The sequence below is a fragment of the Ciconia boyciana genome, chromosome 1, assembly GCF_034638445.1.
Source record: "Ciconia boyciana chromosome 1, ASM3463844v1, whole genome shotgun sequence".
Taxonomy (NCBI): domain Eukaryota; kingdom Metazoa; phylum Chordata; class Aves; order Ciconiiformes; family Ciconiidae; genus Ciconia; species Ciconia boyciana.
The window spans coordinates 67769272-67795661 of record NC_132934.1 but is presented as its reverse complement, the minus strand read 5'-3'; the positions used below and the strand labels follow the sequence as shown (position 1 = coordinate 67795661).

Here is a 26390-nt window from a genome sequence, read left to right as displayed (position 1 = left end):
CTCACCTGATTGAGCTCGTTCTCGGCGGCGATGCGCAGCTTGGGGTCTATGGTGCCCTTCAGAGCCTGGATGATCCTGTTGGGATCCATCTTCCCCTTCCCTCGCCGGCGCGCAGCGCTTCCCCGGGGGCAGGAGGAGGAAGAGGAGCCGCCGCCGCCGCTAGCGCCGCCGCCCCCCCGTGCCACAGTCACAGGCTCGTGTCCCCCACCCCCCCCGGTCCCTCTCCAGAGCCATTCACCGGTTTGCGACAGCTGGGTATCGGGAAACGGGCACTGCTTTACGGCGGCAGCGCCTCCTTCTGGCTCCGAGCAGAGGTCGGCGAGAGGTGGCCGCCATCTTGTTGTACGGATGAAAGTCAGCCGGGGTGGCTCGCAGCGGGCGGGGTTAGGGAGCGGTTCCCAGGCCGTAGCTCTGTGGGGGCGGCCATGTCGTGGTACGGAATGCAGGCTGTGGAGCCCGCCGCGCCCCTGTCCCTGAGGGAGAGAGCAGCCGGGAGCGGGGAGGGTGCTGTCTTCACGGTGTGTGTGCGGCTACCGGCTCCTCTGCTGCAGCCTCTGCACCGAGGGACGCCTGCCCCGTGCTCCATCCCCGGAGATACCAACAGGAGACTCGGCTGATAGCAAACCGTCGCTGTCATGGCGATGGAGGGGAAGCCGGGCCCTGCGGCACAGGACCGCGGCAGGGAGCAGGCCCGGGCAGCCGCCGCAGCGAGGGGACGGCGATAGCTACGCCGGGGTACAGCTGCCACGACAGCAGTTTTGTCGCGGTACCTCCGTCCATCGCTGCTTGGTGGCCTCTTTTGGTACCTTACAGTGAGAGGCAGCACTGCCTAAGGCACGCCAGTCCCACAGACATTTGGTTGCCCAACCCACGGGGTGCTTCCAGACCCTCTGCGCTATCTGTCTTTGCCAGCACATACTTTCACTGCACTTAAAAAAAAAAATCCTCATTTTCCTTCTTAACAGTTTATTCCTTTTTCCAGTAGTTTCCCAGCTTGGGTACCAGGCTTGATTTTTCTGTATTTGCTACCATGTGAGTTCTTTGCACGAGAATTAAAGTGAGAACACGAAGACTGAATGGTGGTGAGGTCAGTTCCATACTGGAGAACCGACATTGTTCATGCACACACACAGTTACTCAGGTACGTAAGGTGTGTGCGGGTGGGCAAGAAAGACTCACAACATGCAGGAAGACAGAAGTTTGCTGCAAGGAACTTCTTAAAATGTACAGTTGGGACACACATCATAATTCCTACTATGCTTCTGAGCATGTTTCTTTGTAATACTTGTCCTCATCATTATGTAGAGTAGTAGACCCTGAAAATGGTTTGCTTACCTTAATGGTATTTGTGTGTGAAAGTGGGTGGAAGGTGCTTACCACTCAGATTGTCAAGAATATGCAAACACCACTTCTAACTGCAAGCATTTGCCCCACTGTGCTTCTCCACCTCTGTCCTCCTGTTTTTCCCCTTAAATCCTAGAACATGCAGGTGAACCAAAGGAAGATTTAAACATCCATGCAGGTGTAAGATGACTGTCAAAGGTGCAGTTCACAGACCAACAGCATGCCAGAAAAACCTCAGGACTAATATGACCTTAGTGAGCCAAATCCTTCGGTTACTTCTGCAGGTGATGTTTTACATAATATTTACAAACCAGAGACGTGTTATTAACTGGTAGAAAGAACAGAAAGACTATTTGCTGTGTTTTGGAAGAGTCAAACGCAAGGGCAATTACAAGATCATCCCATTCTATAGATGCCTTAAGAATACAATTGGAAAATATGTCATTTGTTCATTGTAATTACAGTATAAAACGTGATTTCTCATTACTGCTCCTCAATTAAGAAAACGGCAGTACTTCCCTCAGCTTACATATTACCTGACCTATACTGAAGAACAGTCTTCTTAACAATGCTGAATGCACAACAGTGCCATTTATGGTAGGGGTACCCTTCTCTAACCAAGGGGACTACATGGCAATGCTTGCCACAACATCTTTACTGCCACTAAATAACTTAAGATCCTAAATTGTTTACAAGGAAAATGTTAAAGCAGCTAATACCATACTGATTTCATGCAAAAAATATTGTCCCTTAATAAGTTTGCCTATAATTAAAAAAGAATCTAGCTGTAAAAATTAATTACACCTACCTAGCATGTGGATATTGTGCACTCTCTTGTGGTTTTCATCACTTTTTGAAGTGGTGCAGAACACCTGATCATTATCACTCAAGAACTGTCTTTCTGTTCTCCAGTAATGCAGCTCTACAGCATCTAGCAAGAAATTGTAGGTACTTTCATTCACCTTTTCATTTCTTCTTAAAGCAGGCGAGACTGTTCAGTAATCATAAAATCTAAACAAAAACCAATGTGAGTGTAAAAAGTATATATTGTTAACTATGGTAATTCTTTGTCATTTTCCCATTTTGGTTAAGATAGTAAATAAGACTAGTCCAGTGAAAACTGCCCATTTTGAAGATCTTGGATCATGTATCATACTAAAACCAAATTACTTTAAAGGATTTGTAGTGTTATAGCTCTACTTCCTTTTCCAAAATTAGTATGTTATGGACAGTTTAAAAGCAGTTCTGTTTTATTCCGTTTCTGTGTATTCATCTGTAGTGGTGAACTTAAAAGTTACGAAATTTATTCATTGAAGGACTTTAGTCTCGTGGAGCTGGTGATGTAAAACATATCAATAAAGGACAAAATATGCTTAAAGGCTATTTTAACATCTTCCTAAAATGTTTTTTATAATTTTATTGCACTTACCACTTCTATTTAGAACGGCATCTAAAACACACAACGTTCACTACAAAAAAAGTGGAAAAGTTCTTACACCTACAATTTTGCTTTTAAGACCCGCTTTTTGTGCACACAGCCATCAATGAGGCAATGCCAGCAAGTCTCTAAATCAAGTAACATTCAGTTCAACAATAGTTGTTTCCTTTGTAATATGTCAGCAGTGATTTAGTTGTGGGTAGTATTGTTGCAAGCATTTTAGTCCACCTGTGAGCTGGGTTTGATGTATGCCTGATGCTTCTTTCTGTAAAACATGAACCTTCATAGATACCAGTGGCTATGTTATTCTAAAAATAAGTTTAGTCATTAATTGAAATCCTTTTATGTAACTTCAAAAACTTCAGGATCAACGTAACTACTTATAAGCAAAAACTCATACGCCTTTTTGTTAGAGCAAAGATTCTGTTAATGTTTTGGGCTTCATCTACTTCAAAATAACGGATCTGGAAATGAATTGGAATGTGGGGGGGGTTTTAAATCTGTTTTGCTACTCTGCAAAATAAAGAATCTGAGGTAAAATTCTGGGATTTTCTTGTCAGCTATCTAACACTGCTGCTGAGAGAAAACCCAATGTGAAAGGGACAAGTGATATACAAAGAAACTAAAAACAAGTAAATGAAATCCAAATTGCACCAGCATGCAAGTACAGAAAAAAAGGATGAGAATGAAAGGGAAGTGGGGAGATAAGGGAAAGCAAAGATTTCTTTTTTTAAAGCTCCAAAACTCTCCAGGTGCACTATAACAACAGTGTTATGAAGGATTTAGAACAAGCAATCATATTTTGAAACTCAGTTGCTGAAACCAAGGATTTTTAAAGCAACAGAAGTTTGACCTCAAGGAAAATCAGACCAAGTTCCTGACAGAGTTGCTATCAAGATAACTTGATTAAGTTAAAGAACTTTGGGAGATGGAAGAAAGCTAGAAAAGCCTTACATATTGCAGGTTACTTAGAATTAGTCCTTTAACTTTTGGTTGTTTTGAAATGCAGGTAGTGTTTTAGCTGAATGCTATGTGTAACATACTTTCCACTAGCATAGACCAACTGCTACGTTATCCTGCTAACCAAGTTCCTTTAGGATAGCATCTGGTTGTAAGTTGTAGTTAATGAGAGATACTCACGGAAAACTATGAGAAAGATGACAACAATCCTTTGTGTGATGTGCTACAAGCTAAAACTAATCCACTGTTTTCAATATAGCGTTGATTTCACTGTAGTAAACTAATGACAAAGTGGTCGGATCTGTTCTTAGCATAAAGTCTTAATTCCAAATCAACCACAGCCCTTACTTATCTAAGACACAAACAGTCCAAAAGCTGTATGAACGACTACTCTCCAGCCAAATTAGTACTTCACAATATTTTTTTTTCCAAGTACAACACCACCTGGAAATGTTCATCCAGCAGATACAAATTTATAAGCTTTTTCATTCTTAATATAATTGTTTATAGTTGGGAGACAAGGCACAAAATTAAGTTGATCAGAGACTTGTGAACAAGTGCATAAGTAGAGTTAATTCATTTTTATCTGGTTATAGTACAGTACATCTCCAATTAGAATACACAACAGACTTTTCATATCCTCAAAACTCTCAAACTTAATTTTCTCAAAAGACATGTATAGATTTGATAAAGAGCTAGCAAGGATGATCTGCAGCAGATAAATGTATGCCAGGCCTCCAGATACAAGACTTTGATCAGAGTTAAAATTCCAAAGCCGTCTCCCCCGCTGACTGTTTTGTCGGAGCAGCAGCTGACAATTTACAGCAGTCAGGGAGGAAAAGGTACGTAAACTGAACCAGTACAACAGAACGGTGACATTCTCTGCAGCACCACTGTAGCCTGCAGGATGGAGGTTTCCTTAGCTGCAGAGAGTTAGCCATGACAATTCTGGTAGATCATTCATGGTGTCCTCTCACTTCCATAACCTGGAAAAAACACGAAAGTCACAAGTCCATTAGTACTTTGAATACTTTAAGAAACCCTCCGTCATGGTTTAACCCCGGTAGCCAGCTCACTCCCATGCAGCTGCTCACGCACTCCCCCCGGTTGGATGGGGAAGAGAGTCGGAAGGGCAAAAGCGCAAAAACTCGTGGGTTGAGATAAAGACAGTTTAAGAGGTAAAGCAAAAGCTGCATGCTCAAGCAAAGCAAAAGCAGTAATTCATTCACTACTTCCCATGGGCAGGCAGGTGTTCAGCCATCTCCAGGAAAGCAGGGCTCCATCACACATAACGGTGACTTGGGAAGACAAACGCCATCACTCCAAACGTTCCCCCCTTCCTCCTTCTTCCCCAGCTTTTTATGATGAGCACAACATCATATGGTCTGGGGTATCCCTTTGATCCGATGTGGTCAGCAGTCCCAGTTGTGTCCCCTCCCAACTTCTTGTGCGCCCCCAGCCTACTCGCTGGCAGGGCAGCATGCGAAACAGAAAAGGCCTTGACTCTGTGTAAGCACTGCTCAGTAATAACAAAAGCATCTCTGTGTTATCAACGGTATTTTGGTCACAAATCCAAAACATAGCACCCTAGCAGCTACCCTGACAAAAATTAACTCTATCCCAGCCAAAACCAGTACACCCTCCTATTTCAGGGTTGTTCCAGGATTTCACTGAACTCAGAGAAGGAAACATGGAAATTCACTCACTCCAAATCAAAACCTAGTGTTAGTTCCTTATCCTTATAGTTTATCTTCAGCAGGCTGCACAAGATAACTAAACTGGAAAGAATGTAGGTGGTATCCAATTTGCATAGCAAAAGACACCATTAGGAAGTTAGCAGAACTATGATGCCCCTTTGTGTGTATTAATTAGACCTGATTATCGTCTTCATATAGTGAATGCATGCTACTTGGTGCAACAACGCAAGCAACTTCATTTAACAACTACGGAGGCAAAAAGTATTGGCAGACAGTATTTACATGAGGTCTATACTGGTCTTACCTCAAATATTTTCAAGTTGTGAAACTCCCCTGTTAAATGCTTCACCCAGAAGTAGAATATGGATCTAGGTCCTTAGTCTGGACATACTGAGATAGGCTAAAACTGTGTCAGTTGGTAAATAATGCACTGAAATACCCTGAAGTACTTTGAGAAGCTTTCAAAACAAGCATTAACCTAGAAACATAAAGAATGAGGATTGAGGTATCAATATCCTAGTGTTTATAATTATGGGAAATCATGTGAAGTTATATTTCTAGGTATTTTGAGGATTAGAATAGCAATTTTCTACTAGTGGATTTTGACCAGCTATTGGTGTGGAAAGCAGGTATTTTGCTTGGTCTTTTGCAGTAGTTTGGTTTTTTTTTTTTTAAATGTAGCCTTAACATTGAAGGTTCAGTACTAACCTTTTGAGTCACATCTAGTCTGAAAACTTTTTTTATGACAGTACCTGTTCAATTATACTTATATTCCTCTTCGTAACAGAGGTTAGCTAGAGCTGTGTTCACGGCTCCAACTAGAAACACAGTGAAACCCAATAGTTCTAGCTAAGGAGGTACTACATGAGAACACTATAGGATAAAATTGATTGTACATTCAGTTACTGTATGGAAGAGAATTATCCAAGTTGTATATTATTTTTTAATAACAAATATCAGAGGGAAATGACTTTTTATTTTAAAGTAGCTGGTACTGTAGAGATTATTCCAATTGAGGCTGATAAAGCTTACAAAAGTATGAAGTCTTTAAAGCAATCCATTATATGGATTTATGGTCAAGTTTACTATCAAGGAATGGTGTAATGATTAGATTTCATGTTTCATTGTGTCTTCACACTTCTTGCTGTGACTGTGTGTACTCCTATAGTTAGGAATTTAAAAATCCATCTTATACAGATGGACAACCAGCTCTGAAATTGAGATGCTTACCTCATATCTTAAACCTATGCAAGCTAGAGATACATAAAAGCTTTGCTAGATCCACCAGTACGTAGTAAGATAAGTCCCAAACAAATAGGTCTACCAAGCAATTGTCCAGACTTGATTGAACTGGAGCATTAGAAAACATGTGCTTCATGTATTCATGGTAATCACATATTTGAGGTTACCAAAGGCCAAGCTTATTAGCAATACTTAGAAGTACTGATAACTTGTTCTTAAAACTAAGAAATCCATCATACAAGGTCATATAATAAAACCAAGTAGGATCAGCTGCATGCTAAATGAAGAAGCCTGCGCTAAGGCACTCTGAAGCACACAGGATACCCTGCTACTATACACAGAATAGGACCCATTTGTTTACTAGTCCCTATGCAGACAGCATGGGAGAGGAGTGACTGGATCAGCGCTCTAGATGTCTAAAAATCCAGAGCTATAGGTCTGTTAGAAAAGCAATGAAGTCTGTTTGTCCACAGCTGCAAAGCTATCGCAAGCTGAAAATTATCCTAGCACTTAGGCCTATCTACTATATTCCCATATTAACTCTCCTTGTGTATTAACAGTTTGAGGGGAAGAAAGTGCTAGTTCAACTCCTGCCACTTAGCCTTTATTGAGGGTGTTCTAGAAATAAGCCTCTTCATTGGCTCAAGTCAGAATTAGCAAGTTTAAAAATACAGGTTTAGTATTCAATGGTTAAGGCTTGATATTTTTGTCTGTAGTGCTAAAAAACTAGGTTCCCTAAAGCTTTACCTCAAATTTCTCATCTCAGAATTTGCCAAAGGAATTAAACCAAGACTTGAAGTGATCAACCCCCAAAAATCTATATGAAAAAGAAATCTAAGCTTGGAATAAAACCAAGATCTTTATGGCAGTAACTTGATGAAGTCATGCCAGACAACTTGTTTTGTGGCATCTGCATGGTAGTAGGGGAGAACTGTTTGAAGTTGTGAAACCAGTTACCAAGAAACAGCAGTTTTATATCAGGTCTGAAATATATTCCATTTAGGTTTTTACTTTCATTTAAAAAGATAGCTGAACTGCTTTTACTTTGCATAGTTCTAGTTCATCCTTAGATATACCAGTTAGGCTTTTGCACTAGCTACCTTAGTACGTTCAGGTAAAGTACTTCCTACTGCTACAAACTGTTGAAACTTTTAAAAGTAGAAAGAGCCAGTGACCTACAGTCTTCTTACTAGTTCATACTTCCATTTTAAACATTGAAATGCTTCATAGCATTTGACATGCTGCAGCTTAGACAAGGACATACATCATGGCTCTTCAGTTCTCAGGCCACAAAAGATTGAAGACTGGTCACATAGCCTTTTAGCTGAAAGAAAGGAATTTCATAAATGCTTCCTAGCATTTGTATTCAGGTTTGATTTAAAATGCAAGCAGCAGGCTTCAACTACAAATACCAAGTTCCTCAGTTCTCTGAAAGGAGGAGATAAGTTGCATTACAATCCAATTCAAGTCTCATGGGGGAGTGAAGCCACACATTTGTGCTTCACAAGGGTCAATTTTAACTTTAAAATTTATTGCAGCTGAGTAACTAAGTGTGAGCCAGCCCTTCAGTGACTGTTTTGAGGTTTAAAAATTTCAACTACATCACTACTGAAGGATAGGTGATGTGACAAAGCTAGATTTCAACAGGATATGCATTTAAAATAGGTAGACCTAATTAAGTATGTAGCATTTCACTTCCAATTTCTTGACCTTTTGGTTAAAAAGGAAGCAGGTATGCAACTAAATCTTGAATTCATTTTGATCAAGGGAACACTCTTGAGAATGGCATCAAGCAAGAACTAAAACAATTAATCCCATTTAAGCTATACAGTTTACCCTGAATTACTGAAACTTGAAGACCAGTTCTATGTAATAGCATGCATGTATACCCCACATCAGGAATAAGCACAGTTTGATCTATTTTAAAAATAAAGACCACTGGCAAGATTAATACTAAAATGCATATTAACTTGTTTTATTGAGGCACAACAAGGCATTGTGAATAGCCCATACTTGAGGCAATCAATAGTGTAGTAAGCTGGACATTAATACAGTTTAGGGTAAGTGCAAACAATATACATTCACAGCTTTACTAGCAAGGCTACATCACAACTGATAAAGTGCCAAATTAGTGCTGATTCAGTACCCCAACTCCATGATTTCACCTTGCACAACAGGACCATCATTTCCCCCAATAATGGAACCATATATCTTCTATAAAGTCAGTAGTAGTAAGTGCAAAGCTTGTCCCACCCCCCTCCACCAAGGTGTTTGGAGCAGCTCTTTTGTAAACAACGCACTGATTTTAGTCCTGATAAAGGAGGTATCCCGAAAAGGTGGAATATTTCCAGCTACTTCCATAGATGGCTCCCCGATGCAGACGCAACCAGATCTGATCTCCCTGGAACAGCTGCAGGACTGCATGATTACTAGCTGTTTCATGATCAGGAGCCCCATCATTTGCATATGCTGACACTAGGACCTCTTCATTCTTCATGAGATTCACATACAGGGGAACATTTACAGCCAGTTTCAGCATGTGGAAGATGAAGACATATGTACCATTCACTGGACAGTTGAACCTACCAAGCTGGATATCAAAAGTTTCTCCAAGGTTGTTCAGCAACAGATCAAACACAATTGGCTGGTCTAGAGTTCCAGGGGCCAAGTTAGATGTTCTAGCAGCAGAGAAGGCAACTCTCATCTGCTGCGGAAGGGGGTAGACATGCACTGGTAGTATGGTGGCAGCTTGGCTCGTCACTGGCATATCAACAGGGGTGATGCTGCGGGAGTCTCCCTGTCCAGAGTCCCCACTGTTAAAGGTTTCATTGTCTCGTTCTGGACTGCTCACCTGAGAGGAATCACTCCACCCTGCTGTTAAAGATCATTAGCAATGATAAATAAGTATTACAAACAGAAGGAGACCCTTCAACCTGCAGGCATAGTCTTAAGCAGCAAGTGTATGGGCTTTGCAACAGATTTGTCTTTCAGCTACAGGAAGTTGTCAAAGAACCCCAGTGAGAACAGAACTTTGAAGCTGGTTCAAACTCACCACACACTTGCAGCATTCAGCAGGATGGACCATAATGTAAACTATGAACAATGACTTATCATACTTTTAAGTGGGAGAGGGCACTAGCTTGGAATAGTTTTAGCTTTACTATTTGCCACATACATATATTACCATAAAAGCATATGCTAGCTTCTGAGTGGAGATAAAATAAAATTTCTGAAAAAATTGGAAGGATTACCAAGAGCCAAGTAGTCTTTCAATCACCTTCAAGACCTGAATTTTGCACTTCAAGTTACCTCAATACTGTTCTTCTGGAGCTGCATTCTTGTCATATCAACTTATGATGCTAGAATATTTTAAGTCTGAAGAACTAGAATTGCTTTTAAGCTTTCTGCACCTCATTCCCCAAAATGAAGCCATTTATCTTTTCAAATATCCAAGTTAAAAGGGTCTAGAATGAAAACACTAATGGATCTAAGAAATTTAAAGCAGTCACCCTCAAGTTTCAAGCTACTGTTATTTCCACTGGAAAGGAACACCTTAAGATACCAAATAAAACTAAGTAAAGTTGCTACTGATACCTTACTGATATCTACTGTTAACTCACCACAGTATCGTATTTCTTTTAACTATCTTCTGAAGTATAGTCCGTGAGTCCTCCCTGAGAGAGGACCTGCTTTATCTTAAAACAGTTTCCATGATACACCATAATTTCCCTTATTCTTCAAAGTAGTGATCTATAATTACTATTCATCTTTCTTTCCACCTACAGCACTAAGTCTAGCTTTTTCCAGCACATTTTCCAGGATTAAATCACCTTGTCTACAACTTCTCAAAATACATGCTATTCATGCTTGGATTGAAACAGCTAGTCTTGCGTTATTTCTTTAGGTTTTGTACTCCAGCATAGAAGTACAGAGTAAACCTGTATTCCTAAACAAACTATTTTTCATAGAAAAAGCTATCTTAAAGTTTCTGGGATCCGATAGCTCACCCAGAATCAGGGAAGACCATACAATTAAGGGATGAAGCCAAATGCAACATGGGAACCACCCTGTGTGTATTTCCTGGTCAGTTTATTTGTGAAGAAAGTTCAGTAAGGCACCATTGTTCAGAACTTTGACACGTGAAGACACCAAATTGGGAGGTGACACTAAATCTGCTGCTATGCAATACTGAGTGTCTAAGAGCAGTACTTAAGCTTTCATTTATCTTGGTTAATTTATACCAAGCTTGATCTATTTGATCAGTGATAGTACACTTCTCCCTGCTATTCACAGTAACATTCCACCTTCAGCATCTGCTATGCCCAAGCACATACATATACCACTGGGAACCTGATGTTAGCCTTACCTCTTGAATTTGCTCGAGGTCCACTAGCTATCCCACCTCGTTTATAGCACTGCTGGTAATTAACATCCTAAAAAGAACAGAAGCATTAGTAAGATTGCTATGAGCAAATCTGAAAACAAATGGGACTAACAAATATAGTATTTTTTTCATTTGCACAATTAATCCAAGCTCTAGAATAGACAATGGAGTTCAGAATCAAGATGTAGACAGCCAGCCTTATTTATGGAAAATCTACTTTTACAATAGCTTGTATGAAATTAAAGAGCTATTTCAATGCTGGTTCTAGCAAGTTAGCTTCTTAACTATACATTCAGTTCAGTTCATTGAGCATTACCTTAAACCTCAGGTTTGTTACAAGTCTGTGAGCCTGTACAGAAGAATATATTTCATTTCAAAACTGAAGACCCTCCTCCCACCAGGAACCTTTGCTTTCTTACACATTGTTTTTGGGGGTTTTTTTGCCTAACCACATTCTCAGTAACCCATGTAAGAGTTTGTTATTTTATACTACAGAGGCATTGAGGACTAACTTTAAAATCCATAGTAAAATGGACTCATTGTGCCACATCTTATTTGCCATCTGTTTGCACTGTGGAAATTCCCTTCAGACTCAAATCAACCTGTCAGAGAGATCTTATCTGTCTGAACTGACTTCCTATTTCAACTGCTGTCTACTGTTCCAAAAAAGGGTTTCATCCAGGAAACAAAACTAAATTCTAGCTCGTAAAGAGTAGTGCACCTGTTAGGATAATGAAAAGCTATAGTATTAGAAGACTTATCTCCCATACAGTGCTCAAGAAGGCTGCTGGAAACAAAGTCAGTGCTTACCCTCTGAGAATATGGCATTCCAGCATAGTCTCTACCAGGGAACTGCAGCTGGCCATAGCTGCCATTAGTTATTGAAGGTGAGCCTCTGTAAGCATCAAAGCCTGTTCAAATAAGGTTGGTTATTCAATGTTATTCATGGTTTGGTTTACAAGTACAAGTCCAGACTACAACTAGAGCTCCCTTTTGGCAATTATCATGTGTATTACATTATGAATTACACATCTATTCCTTATTTCAGAGTCTCACTACTCCTATAAAGAATGCATTTGATTAACTACTCTGAACTACCCAATATATGTATCAAAATTACATGTTTAGAAGTATTAACATCAGACCTTAATAATCACCTGTTTGATATTAACAGGACTTCACAGAACAGCTGAAAAACTTGCTAGATCCAGAGACAGGATTGAGCAGAATTAAGAAATGCTTTCTTTTGCTATTACAGATGCTCAGCTATGACCGTTATACATTTAAGTAATATATATTTAGCATCTTTAGCTATTAGACTAACTACTAAACCTTAACTGCTGGTAAGTTAGAACTACATAACTCATTTTCTGGTACACATTCCTAACAGGGTATTGAGCAGTCTCAGCCCAGTAACTGAAACAACTTCTATCACAGACTAAGTGCCCTTCCACTTCAAAGGGGAATAGGCCACAGCTGTCAACAACCTTTAGTTGTTATCTGCTGAGAGTCAGCTGAAACTTTCCATAGTACTTCAGCTGGCAGCAGACAGCAACTGATTTGCAGAGACCAAACAATCCTTGTAATATTGAAGCCAGTAGTGCTAAGCAAAGAGTATCCTGTTTTGGGCAAATACTGCAAGTGACACCTGAAGAGAAAATACCTGCCCAGAATGTTAGCAAGACAGATGCCAAGAGAAAGAATAAAGGGGGTAAAAAGTTCAGAAGGGTAAATGACATAGCAAGCAGAAAAGTCTATACAATTAAGTAATTAAATAACCTATTAGTGAAAGTTTCTACTTTCATAGTTCAATAGGCTATGAAATTGCTCTGCCAGCTCACCTGACACCTAAAGTACAGGGACTACAAGTAAGTCAGAATGAACTTGCTTAAATTCTACAAAGGAAGACCCCGTTCTCTGTACATTGCTCTTAAAGTCTTGTTTTAAGAAGTTTCACATATGGAACCTAAATTTAATACCATGTTGTGTTAAATCATGTTCTAGTGTTACTACATTAGATTTTTTTATTTTCTAAGGTGGTAGTAATACATACATACCTTTGTATCCACCAGGGGAACGATACGAATTAGCCAGTGACCTTCCACCTCTAGCAGATCCTCTGACAGACCCACGACTGTTAAGGTAAGGCTGAGGGGGTCTGGGAATAACATTAGTCTGTGCTGGATAAAAGGCAAGGCTACCATTGCTAACAGGAACAGCTCCATCGGGTTGATAATTCACTGTTTAAAACAGAAGGCACAGATGAATTCAAAGCTTTTGTAACTATAATAAGTTACCACACCTAGAAACAAGGGCAGCATTAGGAAGTTCAGAGACTGATTAAGCTGCTCTGAATATCCTGTTCTTGTGCCCCTTCATTACTCCAAATAAGTGGGGGATCCTCCCCTTTGTTCTGTAGAGTGTAAAGCTTGTTAAAGTACACTGTAGACAGCTGAGGCTGTCAGTGTAAGCCTCTAATGCATTCAACAAGATTCAGTTGCCTAGGTCAGAACAAGCTTGCTAGCAGCATCAAGAAAATAACAAGCTAGAATAAAATCAGGTAACACCTGATTAAGGATTTTCACTTACAACCAACACTGTTCTACTAGCAAGACCTCAGTGGTCTATCTGATAAACTAGGTCACCTCAGTGTTGACATCCTTCAAAATGATGAGACAAACTCAATCTTATCTAGATAGCAATAAGACAGCTGTGGAAAGCTAGATATTTGGGTTCAGTCTCTTCAACAGACATTCCTACCACATATTAGGCAGTTCAACCACAAGCAACAGGTATTCAGGAATGCTTTTCACTCACAGGGTGGTTGAGTAGTTAGGTTTAGCTACAGACCTTGCAACCATGAATGTGTTTCCACAGGACCATGCTTTATATCAACCCAAAAAGCTTAAAACTGATCCAGAGTGACAGTCTAAACCCCTTTCTGAAGTCCGTGCAGAGCCACTGCACAAGATTAATCAAAAAATCATGATGTTCCATCAAAAAACTGTATAGAAGGCAGATCACCTGTAGTGCCAGTGATGAGAAGGAACATTCAAGCTAAACATGCTTTCCTGACTGCTATACTTATACTGTTCTTTGGAGCTCTTAATCTTCGTGTGTCTCACTGACTTTACACAGCATCAGTCTATTTCTAGTGTAATTCCTACAGAGATTCCTCTGGCAGAAAAATAGTTTTAAATGACCTTGAGTCACTTGATTAGATAGTCTTATAAATGCATGTCCCTAGTTGTCAGCTTCCTTTCATGCTGGAACATGTTTCAGGCATATTTAGGGGCTAGTTTCATTTCAGATTTAGTCAGCTACATAAATTCACCTGGTACACCATCTGAATGTCAAGCAGGTCAGTTTTGTGTTGAATGAGCGAGCTCAAGACCCCACTTATTAGAAGTTTAGTATTCCTCAGGTCAGACTGAAAACTTATCCCAACTTTCTTATTTAGTATTCAGCAACTCCCAGCACTAGACAACACTAGTGTCTATTACCAGAGAGAAAATTAATGGTTCCAAATAAGAGTATTTCATAATTGCTTCAATCCCAAGCAAACAATTGTTTGACTGACTAGTATCACTGCATACTTGAATTTCCCACCTACTGGGAAATTCAGGCATGTAAGTGACACTGTCCATGCAACTAGTATGGAAGACTGAAGCAGCCTTTCATCCTGTTAGCAGTTTTGAAGTTAAGTTTCTATTCCATACCATCAACTAGATTGGAGCTGATGTAACCTTAATGTTAACAGGTGCTACATAACAGTGTTTAAGAATTTCACTGAGTTAGAACTCACAGCACATGTTAATGAATTAAAATACTACTATAACCTGAAGATCTATAAAGACTACTTGAAATACAGATACAAGTACAGTTCTCACCTGAAGATAGAGGTTCTTGTGAAAGAGAGGTTTGTTCTGCAACATGAGAAGATTGCAACTGGCATTGAGGAGGAGTCTGTGTACTTGCTGTAGAGAAACTCTGGTTATATCCTGCCGAATACGAAGAATCCTCTTTAATTTCCTGGTCTTTACGCGGAGGCAGTGGTGCATTCACTTTAAATACCTACAACATTTCAAGACAAGAGCTTAACACTACCAGCTAAAGTCTCTGCCTAACACCACCACCCTGCTACGCTGTGGTTTAAATCCATATGCCTAGATCAGTTTCTAGAACACCAACTGTTTCTTAGAAATAATCAAGAACATTGTACTTCAACCCATCTTCTTCCCTCTCAGTAAACTTATAGAACTTACTCCTGCTTACATAGCTGCTACCCAAGAAACATAGCTTGATTGACCACAGCTACCATATTTGATCAACAGAACAGCTACCATACAGTAAGCTATTTTCCTTCTATAGGAAATCCACTGTTAAATTCACTGCCTACCTGCTTTTGACCTGAAGCTGTGACAGCCTATACTGAGATGAGATATTCACATTTGGGAAGAATCTGCATCTTTATACATGTCTTGGAACCTGACATAACACTACTATCCATTCAAATACCATATTAGATACCCTTTGGTGAATTGAGCCTCAACTTTCCTATTAATTTTAAGTCCCCTCAGAGTAAACACGTAACCTAAGTAACAGTCTTGTAATTCAAATGTTAATGTTATAGCCTGGGCAGTAAGGTGGTGCACAGATATTACTGTTAGTTAGATCTAAACAACCAGAGTTCAGTCACTCAAGTGACTATATTCCTTTAGAGCCAATAACGCAAAATTACCAGAATTGATGCTATCAAGTGACAACTAGTATCAAGATCAAATAGGAAAGAAGTCTATTTTGAGTAAAAGAATCTAAATTTCACATGAAGAGCTGTCAGCAGTACTGATACTGAGTCTAGAGGTGTACCTGACCATTTTCCAAGACTATCAACTGTCTGAAGACAGACCAGGGCAAAACTACAGCTAGATGCAAGGAGCAGCTTCACAGCTTGACAGTTCTCCTCATTTGCAGAAGCCTCTAATTAAAATGGGAAAGGAACACTTTTTCCAGGGTCAAGAAACCAAGTACTGCCTCCAAGAGGGAGCCAGCAAAGAAATCCTTCATGATACTGAAGTGTTGAGTATAAATTTTGAACCATTATAAAATAACACAAATTCTGGTTTGTTTTTTTTTTACTTTACCAGATGAAGCAAAGTGATTGCTTCATCTTTCTAAAGAAATTTCTTTCTTTAGAAATTTCTGAAATAAATTTGAGGATGCTGTGCATTCAGCCTGTCAACACCCACATCCTGGAGTATTTGTAGCAAGTGGTCTACTTTTTCCCTAATGAGGGTTACAGGTGGAATTGTAATAAAGGAGCAGGGCTACAGGTAGGATCTGCCTTTAAGCTTCCACAAGCACAATGGCAGCAATAGGATGTTCAGACATCTGAGGACATGTAATCAGATGCTTCCATTACTGTCACTGTACTACCACTATTAGGCAAGGAACCATCTGACTCCTGGCTATCGACTGAAATCCAATGGCTGTGTTTTCCTGGCAGCAGTGAGAATCTAAGCAGTGTAGGGAAGAAGAAAACCCTGCACTAAAAAGTTCAACTGCTACCACTACAAGAGGAATAACATGTTAGCGATTTAGTGACAGATGTTTGCCAGTTTGAGTCAAAAATCCCAAGAGAAATCTTGAACATTTAACACCTGAAAACACCACAGCATTAATTCAAGTGAACTTTCAGTGGTACCATTATGATCAAAAGCACTCTGAACACAGACACTAGGTTCAGATATAATCAGAATGACTGAGACCAAGACTCCATATTTGTATCATGACAGATGCTTACCTTATAGACTGGGGCCCCAGAAGGACTCTGAATTCCTTGATCATAACATGCTGCTATTTCTCCACTTTCATGAAAAATCACCACCTAGCCACTTAGCATAATTTAAATAGATCTGGCTTAGAAAGAACCACCTCCCAACCACCACTTGCCTTATTTGTGATGTATATCAAAATTCTGTACCTCTCAGGTTCTACTTGAACCTCTTCTAGAAATACAAAAAACCAAGGAGAAAAAAAGTCATGGTAATGATTTACTACAGACCACACCAGGATGTCATAAATGTTTTAGTCATTAATTCTGGTTCTTTGAAAGGCTATTAGCTACCTTCTTCCAAATTCTACTACATCTGTCAATACTGCAAGATGCAGATTGTCCAGCAAGTTGTGGAACTGCACTGGTACATTTGTTGAAGTGGACAATGCCTTTGGAGAATCTCAATGACCTCTTTCTATGCTTGCTTTTGAGCAAGAACATTAAATGAAGGTTTCTAGCATCTTCCAAAAGAGGTATCAGAGGTGTAAATAAGACCAAGTACAGGGAAGGAAACGTTAACAGCTAAATGGAGACCCTTCCTCCGAGTCCCTCTAAGCTTGCACTGCAGATTACTAACATTGCTACTGTCTGGTAATGTTAGAGAACATTAGTAATGATGTACAGCCTAAAAAAATAATATCCATTTGCAAGAAACACTACTCAGTCTGTGTGGACTATTGCCTAGACATCTAGATTGACTACTTGATAACAAGATCAGATAATGAGCTACACCAGTCTTTATCAAGGACACATTTTCCATGATTCCAGTGGACTGAGTTTTACCCCACTAAAGCAAACAGTTTAAAAAGCAACAAGACAGGTTCAGGCTTCAGAAAGCTTTTAGTTCTAACAGCTGTATACTTCAGGATTCCCTGTCTCCTCTGCAGTCTTTATTATTTAAAGTCTATGCGTAAGAACAGTTTAAGTACAGTCAACTTTACCTTGGGACATCTATTGATTTCAGGTCTGACTTCTCCCTCTTAGTTCCTTGAGGCTACTACAATATCCCAGTATTAGATTTTGGGACTATACAGAGCAAAACCAGGATCTCTGTTCTTAGATGATCTGTTTTAAGTTCTGAAGACACTGGAGAAGCAGAGTTCTAATCTATGCTTTTAACATTAAAACACCAAAATGATCTATCAAGTTCTGTACTATATCAAGAGGAGCCAGTTCCCTAGTATCAGGACTAAGTTATTAGGATTACTGTCAAGTATTCTTCTCTGGCCTCAAGTTGCATACTTACAGTCTGCATAGCCTGAAAGGGAGCTGCTGTTATTGTGACAGAACTGCTACTTGCTGGAGGAGACTGAAAGCTTTGCGCTGGTGGTACTGGCGACATGGAGGTGCTTGAAGTAGGCAACGGTGACTGTGGCTCACTTGTGAGGGGAATAGTTGCCTGAGGGAAGAACAAATGTAATGAAAGGTCACTAGATAGTTATCAGGCAGTAACAGAAGCAGTTAATTTGTTCTAAAGCCTAGACTGACAGAAGTCAGCAGTTTCTACAGGATGACATTTGGACATAGCAGAGCTACAAAATAGCTTTTGCTTACAATTTCAAATCTTGCTGTGCATCCTCAGCAAACAGTACTTCTATTGCAGTCTCTGCTGATTAAGTGAAATGTGCCTACAAGCTACTATACATACCACTCATTGTAATAATTTCACAATAAAGAGACATTAGGTGTTTTTTCCCCACCACTAAGGAAGCATAGAATGCCCTCTGTTCCATTTATTGGAAGATGATTCTCTGGCTGATATTAAGAGTAACTTCTCTTTTCCAAAGGAACTCAGTAAGTTTAGGGGGTTTGATTTTTTTCCCTCCCAACTTAATCAATTACATTTCAGATTAGAAACAATGCTGAGTTGTACAGACAGAGTATTAACCAGCATTAAGTCTCATCTGTGCAGACAGCAAAATTAAGTGTTGATTTAGAATACCAATATTTATAGGAATCATAAGTCAAAAGGAATGTAAGGCTCTAGACACATTTCAGCAACCAATATGTTTACCTTACCTGTATTTGTGATGCTCACCTGGGCAATTTCAATCTTTTTAGGTATCAGTGGCTCAGAAATATGTGAACTTGTCTGATACAGTGGCTGGGAAGTATATTTCTCAGTCTCTTGAGAAAGTGATGCTGATGCCTAGAAGAAGCCATACATGCACCTGCTATTACAAGACGTATTGCAGAAAGCACAAAGTTCTGGTAGAGCTATGAAATACCAGTGCGTAAGTTGAAACAAGTGGATTTTGAGAGACCATGACAAATGTTAAGTCCAAAGTAAGTGTACTGAATAGTCATCTTAACCAAAAGCACCAAGTAATTAGCTTTAGATTCAGACTTAGATTACCCTTCTTACACAACAGGTTGTACAACTAGCCCTGCAAAGTCAGTAATTTTAAGAACTGTAGATTGCTTCAAGCAGTTATTTACAATTAAGTTTGTGACACATACCTGTCTCATTGAACTAAGTGGAAAGACATGTCTGATGTTAAACTTTTGGTAAGCTCTGTCAAACAAGGATTCAGAGCCAAACTTTGGTTTGCCTTTGCAAAACCTGGGTGTATTCCCTGGTTGTGCTGGGACCAAAGCTTATTACTACTTTCCATGAGAAGCAGAACTGGAAGAGAAAGACACCACACTTCCAGCCTAAGGGACTAGAAATATGCTAGGCACAAACAACCCTAATTCCAAACAGTAAGTTTGCAAAAAACTTCAGAACATTCTATTAAATCAGATGTTCTACATTATAGCACAGCACAAGTTTTCTGGATGCATAGTAAACAGCAAAATTGTTTAATCCTTGTCAGCAGAAGTAGTCTTGTGACACTGTAGAAGTGAGAGAAGGTGTCAAGAACCAGGCCAAAACTGCTGATTCAAGAGGCAGCAAAACTATAATATCACTGTCAAGACTGTTATATTCAACTATACAGTATATTAAGGAACAGAGTAAATGCTGTATGCACAGTATGCTGATAGCATGTACATCAGCAAAAAAACATTTTAAAAGCATAAACATTTCCCCATTATAATCTTCATACACTGTATTAGAGTGTGCAACAGGTAAGACTCAGCCATGTTTCTGAGCACAGCAACCCTTAGCAAGAGATCTTTAAGACAGTGATCTGCATAAATTGAAACACTATTGTCAACTCTAAACAATATTTGAATGCTAGTTTAAGATTTAACTGCACATAAATACAGTTAAGAAAGCAAAGTTTGAGGTCTTGGCTAAACCTCAGTAAATCAGATTCCCAGTATTTCTTCAGTTAGTGCTTGAGAGAACACACGTCAGTCTTCGGCTTACACAGAAGTCTGCTATTTCATGGCAATATCCATCCCAATTTATGCATCCTCTATGTTGTCATTAGAGGGAGTATTCTACACTGTAACCAAAGCAAATATTTATGCTGCTCATATGTTCCCAACAAGAATAGGCACCATACTTTCTAGCCTGCATTTTTCATCCCACACTCTTCCCATTTCAAGGGGCAGACTGTTCACTTTGCATTCATGCAGTATTAGGAAGACTTTTCCAGCCATCTTTAAGCATTCCAGAACATAGGCTATACTATTGCTGTTACAGGGGCAGAATGCAAGTGTGTCGTTCAAGAACAGTTATTTAGGAGAGGCCCCACCACAGCTTTGTTAGGGCTGGCTATAGCACAGATCTTTAAATGCCAGTGAATCCCAGGAGTATATTACCTGTGGTGTCACCAAGTCTTCAGTTTCAGAGCCAGAAAGAGTCTGATCAGCAGATGCTAGGGAAGTATTTGAACCATGCAGTGTCATGGATGAAGCAGCAGCCTTGCAAGAAGAGAAAAACTGAGATAAGGTTTTGAAATATTATCTTAAATGTTTGGTTTCACTGAAACTCACATTCTAGGCATTTCCAAGTAAACCTCAGAATGAGGCAGGAGCTGAAGTGCTTTGACCAGTTAGCCTAAGTTTCTTAGGAATTCTTGTTAGTGGCAAGGAAACCTATTTAAAAGCCAAAGCAGCAAGACAGGCAAGCACAGTAAGTGAATTTAAGGTTCACTTAACCATGGCTGCCAAAACTCAAGACACTACATCTTTGGCATAAGTGAGGATCTCAAAGATGAAGACATGCACTACCTAGGAAAGAAGCAGCATGTTCTCCTGCACACAACTATTAGCTGTGACTTGAATCTATGGATTAAATATTCAAACTGTTTCAGCGTGTCTTCAACATACTGTTTTACTTCAAGAAACCTCAAACATTTGTTGCTGCTTTTCAAGCAGCAGAGCAGCCAACTGTCAGCATTTGAGTGATCTTAGACTTGCAAGCTACTAAGTTATATGACATTTGTTACAAAACTACTGACAAGAAAAACAATTAAAGTACCAAGTCAATTCTAGTGAATAACTTCTATATCCTTCTTTGGCTACAGCTCTGCCTGTTCAGGGCAGTCCTAACTTCAACTTACTTGAAGGGGCTGTTGAAGAAAATCACTCTGACTTGGCAGTTTCTGTTCTTTTGAAGCTGTAAAAAAGAACACATTAAGCAACATTTACCTTTAAATTCGAACACTACATGTAGTTTCAGTGCACGGTTATACTTTAAAACATTTGGTATATTTAGATGCACACTATTTTTAGTGTATGCACTGCAAATATTTACACTTAGCATCAGTAAGCTACATCCAATCAAAAACTTCAGTTTCTTTTTTGTAAAAGACAACAGGTAATGTCAATGATAAAGATATTTCTACCACAATAGATACCCACTTTCCAGATTAAAAAAAGCAATTGAATATTTAATAAACTGGGTAATTGTGTTTTACAGCCCAAGAGCCACCCAAACAGTTTCTTAACATGGCCCATGGTAGAAAGTTCCAGTTTTCTAAGTGTAGCTAGAAGACTGCTCTTTACCCTGAGCTCATTCACAGCTTGTGTCTATATAGACCACATCTAGACAAGTTCATTAACGCAGACACAGCATGTCAATTCTGCAGCTGGGTTCAGATGCACATGCCAGACAACGATTGTACAAGTATTCCATTTCCAGGCAGATGCACCAACTTAAGCCACCTCCAGCAACAAATAAGCAGGTAGGTGGCTCGAGCTGCCTTCTTTTAAGCAGACATTGGTATTCTTTATAATTAGACAAGCTGTCTTCACCACACCTACTGATCTACAGCCCAAACCCTGTTAAGTGTTTGCAAAAGCTTACATACAATTTACACTTACAGTATTACCTACCTACAGGACTACTTGCTGGAGTAACTGAAGGTGGTTGGGATGAACCAATGGCACTTGGTGAAGCTTTATCAAAATCCAGAATGGATTCCTTTTGAAAAAAGGATCATCGGTTGGGAGAAAAAAAATTAAACTCTAGATACAAATGAAACACACTCATTTGACAATGACAATTTGAATCTAGCTATTTAGAGCTAGATTCATTCATTCAGTGCAAACACATTGTCAGCACTGTTTTCCCTAACTCAGTAGGAATTGGAGCTTTGTGCTACAACAGAGGAGAAAAACATACTTGCATGAAGTTGTAAGTCCCTTGTATCTGAGTCATCAGATCCTGAAGTTTTTCCCTTCTCAGTACTGGATCTTTTGGAAGAGTTGAAGTAGAGCAAAATTCTGCAGCTGGCTGATGTACAGGTTTAGGCACCTAATAAGGAGAAAAGATATTAAATCTAATACTGGAAGCAAGACAAACTGCCTTATCTAATAGATTTCCAGACCAACCTATAGGTGTCAGACACCATGGGCCAAGGAATTCTGTGCTGTTACTGATATTTCCTGAATCAAGCTTTTGCCTCATTAAAAAAAAATCAGCTTACTGTTGCCACAACTAGTTAAGCCACAGAATTAATTCACTTCATTCAGTTTCTTACAGTCCAGTGTACAGAAGACAAATTGCCTGGATTTAGTGCAAAATTAGGCACCTCCATCTAAGGAAACCTACATATTTAAGTTGAAGACCAGAACAAACTTAGAAATCAAAGCTGCATCACTTAAGGTTTAAAAACATACTTCCTCCCAGTAGAGCCCATGTCAGTAAGTACAGATCTTTTATTAGGATGGCATTTCCAGACATTCTGAAGAAACTGCACCTAAGAGATACATTGCAAGCAGCTTACTCAGGATTAAACCAAAGTGCTTCCACTAACAAGCCAGATACTCTCAATGCACCAGCTCCTGCAGAAAGTATTAAACTTTTCAAAGTTTAGCATGAAAAATACACCTGTGCTCCCACATGGGAGCCTAACTTTGTAGCTAAATAAGGGCTTCTGCAGGGCCTTATTACTCCTTGATTGTTTCAGATGGTCCCTTAACAGTTCATTGCAACTGGTTCTCACTTCACTTCAAGAGTGAAATGTTTTATCAGAGAATAGGCAAGTCTGAAGTATCAGAAAAGTCATGATAGTAAACTCCTTAAATAGCAGAAGACCTGTTATTTACAGAGTGGCAATAATATTAGACTGCCTAGATAGTCTAAAATGTCTTTTGAAAGCAGCTTGGGGAAGAGGTAGGCTTGTTAGAAGTATTTTAAAACTGTAATTTTTAGTGATTCTCTAAAGCTTTGCTGTTCTTATGTTTGTCTGTGCAGCTAGAGGGAGGCAAATCTAAAGACATTAAGCAGTTGCATTATTTCAGCTGGCCCAAATGTTGAGACACACAGGAACACATGAAAGCCTTTCCTTTCCTACAGTATAAACATTTGTCTTTCTAATAGGAGGTTACTACTTACAGTACACAGTACAGTAGTATAGTTGACTATTTGTATGGAGTCATTAGAAGACTATATGGCAGAAGGATATGTGTGTCATGACATTTAATTGTCACACTAAATTCAAAACAAATTGATGAAATGCTCTTTGTCCAGTTTTAGGACAACAAGCCCAAATACACTCTTGCATTTCCTCTTCAACAGTAATCTGAAATTGATCACTAGCATTTGCAGAAATTCCAATAGCATGCACAGGGAAGAAGCTTGCAGAGTTTAGTGAGCTTCACAAAGCATAATCCATGTACATGCAGCACATCATTAACTCTGGAGGACTCAATTTCTAATATCAATGTGGCCCACACAACCACTACTTGTTGAGCTGTGAGAAGTTTTACTTTATTCTAGAGCTAGAAGAGTGTACCTTTTACTACTCTATCATAATTAGAATTTCTGATGCACAAGCACTACCTTTTAACTACTGACTATGCAAGTTTATATTGCTGTATAGTTTCCAATAATGAACAGGAACTAAAGCTATTAAGGATCTAAGTGCAGGACAAAAGATACAGTTGAACCAAGTTAAATCTCAGCAAGTTATAGATTAAGTTACTGGGAATCTGAATCTTCCTGTTCATCACTATTAGCCCTCACTTACAAGCAGACTTAATCTTAACACACTCGCTGTCATGGTAAATTCATTATGGGTCACTGATTAATGCTTCTATTACCCTTTTCCTCCTCACTACAGTTTACTAAGACACAAGTAGACTACACCAAACTAGTTCTGTATGTTTGCAAATGGATAACATAAGCTTTTCACCTTTAAGTTGCCTAACCAGGTCAAGTCTGGCAGTGTCTGAAGCTATTAAGATTGTCCACTAGCTATGCAAGTTAGACTTGTACATTAAATACAAACAAGTAAAAACAGCCTCAAGAGCATGGAAGCAGAAGAGACTGCAGTGTTTCACTTGTGCTTGCAAAGATGATACAATCCTCTGTATATGCTTTTACAATTTGTTAGTCTTCATCTCCTTCCCCAGCTCATACTCCGTGCATTATGCTGGTGGCATTCTTTACTTCAACTAGAAGAGCAAGCATACAAGGTTACATATATGATATTAGGGCTTTAAGCCAGGATTGAAACATTGAGACTCTCCATTCTGTAGAAGTTATTTTCTAGTTCCTGCAATATATTAAAATACACCAGCCAGAAGTAGCTATAGTGACATTACCTCATATTCATTTGAGGTTTTGCTGTTACTTAGGTGTTCAAAACTAGAATACTTAAGTGCAATACAGAACATAGATGAAAAAGCATCAGAAAGTTAAAGTATTTCAGGTTTTATACCTTTACAGACACTTTGAAGAAGAGCAGGTACTTGACATTAAGATGGTTTTAAACCAAGTTTTCTTTCTAGCCTACAGTTAGATACTGTTTCTGGAAGTCATTACAAGCTGGTAGCAGATTCTGAGTTTAGTAACCTGTTAGACCAGCTAATATCAAACTTGCACATGCTGACATCACTTAACACTAGTGGTTCAAGCAAAATTCAGGTTAGTTTTACACAGCACTGATAAGTTTAGGGCCTAATTTGTCATAACAATATTTCTGAAACCCAACTTCAACACTACTTATGCATTCAGCAAAAACTGTTTTGACATATACCCAGAGAACTGACTAAAAAATGGAGTTGAAAAGCCTAGATTTGTTTTAGGACCTGTTAAACCATTGCAAATAAACCAATGTAAAGGCACATTGACCACTTTGAAATTTTACTAGCTGAAGTGCCAATACACTACGTACTCCTGTTAAAGCTTGACTTTTTTTTTTAGAGACTGAAGGTCTACTTATACAAAACACTACTCTAACATACATTTCAACCATGTCATACTAGTAAAACTTCATCCTATGATACAGGACCTCAATTCCTCTTCAGGTTCACTAGCTGTTGAGTACCAGATGAGCTGGAATTGTGATTCCCAAGCTGTAACCACAACAGTGATCACCAGCTGTGCCCCGTAGATACACAATTAACATTTGCTTTCTACTCAGAGCAGCATTCACAGCAGGTATGAATTAAATGGCACTGGATGACAGGAAAAGCCAAACTGTTTTCCTTTCACATAGCAGGCCACAAATTCAGCTCTAACCCAGTTTGCTGGTCCACAGGTTGCACAAACATTTAAACAGAATAACAGTTTAACAGGCTTGCACATCAGCTCACTCTGCTGCCTTAGGCCCAACTTCTTAGGTATTGCACCTCATAGTACATGAAATTAAATAAGCATATTTTAAGATCTCAAAACAGAGCAGTTTATTAAAAGATGTCTGAGCTGTAACAGTTATTTCAGGGAGTAAAGGTTAATTTCAGTTCCAGAAAGCAGCAGCAGTGACATAGGCCTTTTATCTACCATGCCTAGATCCCTGCACAAGGTCATTTACAGGTTCTCCCTGGGAGTGAAATGGATCCAGCTATAGCACTACATTGCCTCTTCTTTCTTCATATAAGCAAAGGCAAGACAAGTTTCATTATCCAAAAAGTTTAAAATATTATTTTAATTGTTCTTTATATGCACCTCAAGTCAAATTAAGACTTTTTTTAAAAAGTGATTATGGAAACCACCTAGGTTGACAGTACACTATTTTTTACTCATTCAATATACTTTTGATATTAGGGTTTGTCAATAGCTACTAAGGAAAAATAGCCAGATGGTGTTTCACTATGGTCTGCCATGTAAATCAAAGTTGGAATACTTTAAAAATATGCTTTGTTTAC

At 39.2% G+C, this 26390-nt stretch overlaps 2 protein-coding genes across 8 annotated transcripts in view; both read right to left on the bottom strand.

Moving 5' to 3' along the window:
* The window catches only part of IPO8 (importin 8), a 52092-nt gene extending 51897 nt beyond the window's left edge, over positions 1-195 (bottom strand). Inside the window, exon 1 of one of the 2 annotated variants that reach the window (XR_012044135.1) lies at positions 6-195. Coding sequence is in view for 1 of the 2 variants with exons in the window: in XM_072872758.1 (XP_072728859.1) it covers positions 6-89 (84 nt within the window). In the remaining variant the exon portion in view is untranslated. The remainder of the gene's footprint in view (positions 1-5) is intronic. The other variant, XM_072872758.1, reaches the window with a different exon arrangement.
* An 8457-nt stretch (positions 196-8652) lies between these two features.
* The window catches only part of CAPRIN2 (caprin family member 2), a 36047-nt gene continuing 18309 nt past the window's right edge, over positions 8653-26390 (bottom strand). For all 6 annotated transcript variants that reach the window (XM_072872710.1, XM_072872702.1, XM_072872694.1 and 3 more), the window contains 11 exons: positions 22420-22551; positions 22131-22218; positions 21356-21411; positions 20613-20714; positions 18940-19050; positions 18148-18300; positions 14956-15139; positions 13123-13305; positions 11876-11976; positions 11048-11114; positions 8653-9555 (listed from right to left, as the gene is read on the bottom strand). In XM_072872710.1, the coding sequence (XP_072728811.1) occupies positions 8987-9555; positions 11048-11114; positions 11876-11976; positions 13123-13305; positions 14956-15139; positions 18148-18300; positions 18940-19050; positions 20613-20714; positions 21356-21411; positions 22131-22218; positions 22420-22551 (1746 nt within the window). In that variant the 3' untranslated portion in view covers positions 8653-8986. The remainder of the gene's footprint in view (positions 9556-11047; positions 11115-11875; positions 11977-13122; positions 13306-14955; positions 15140-18147; positions 18301-18939; positions 19051-20612; positions 20715-21355; positions 21412-22130; positions 22219-22419; positions 22552-26390) is intronic.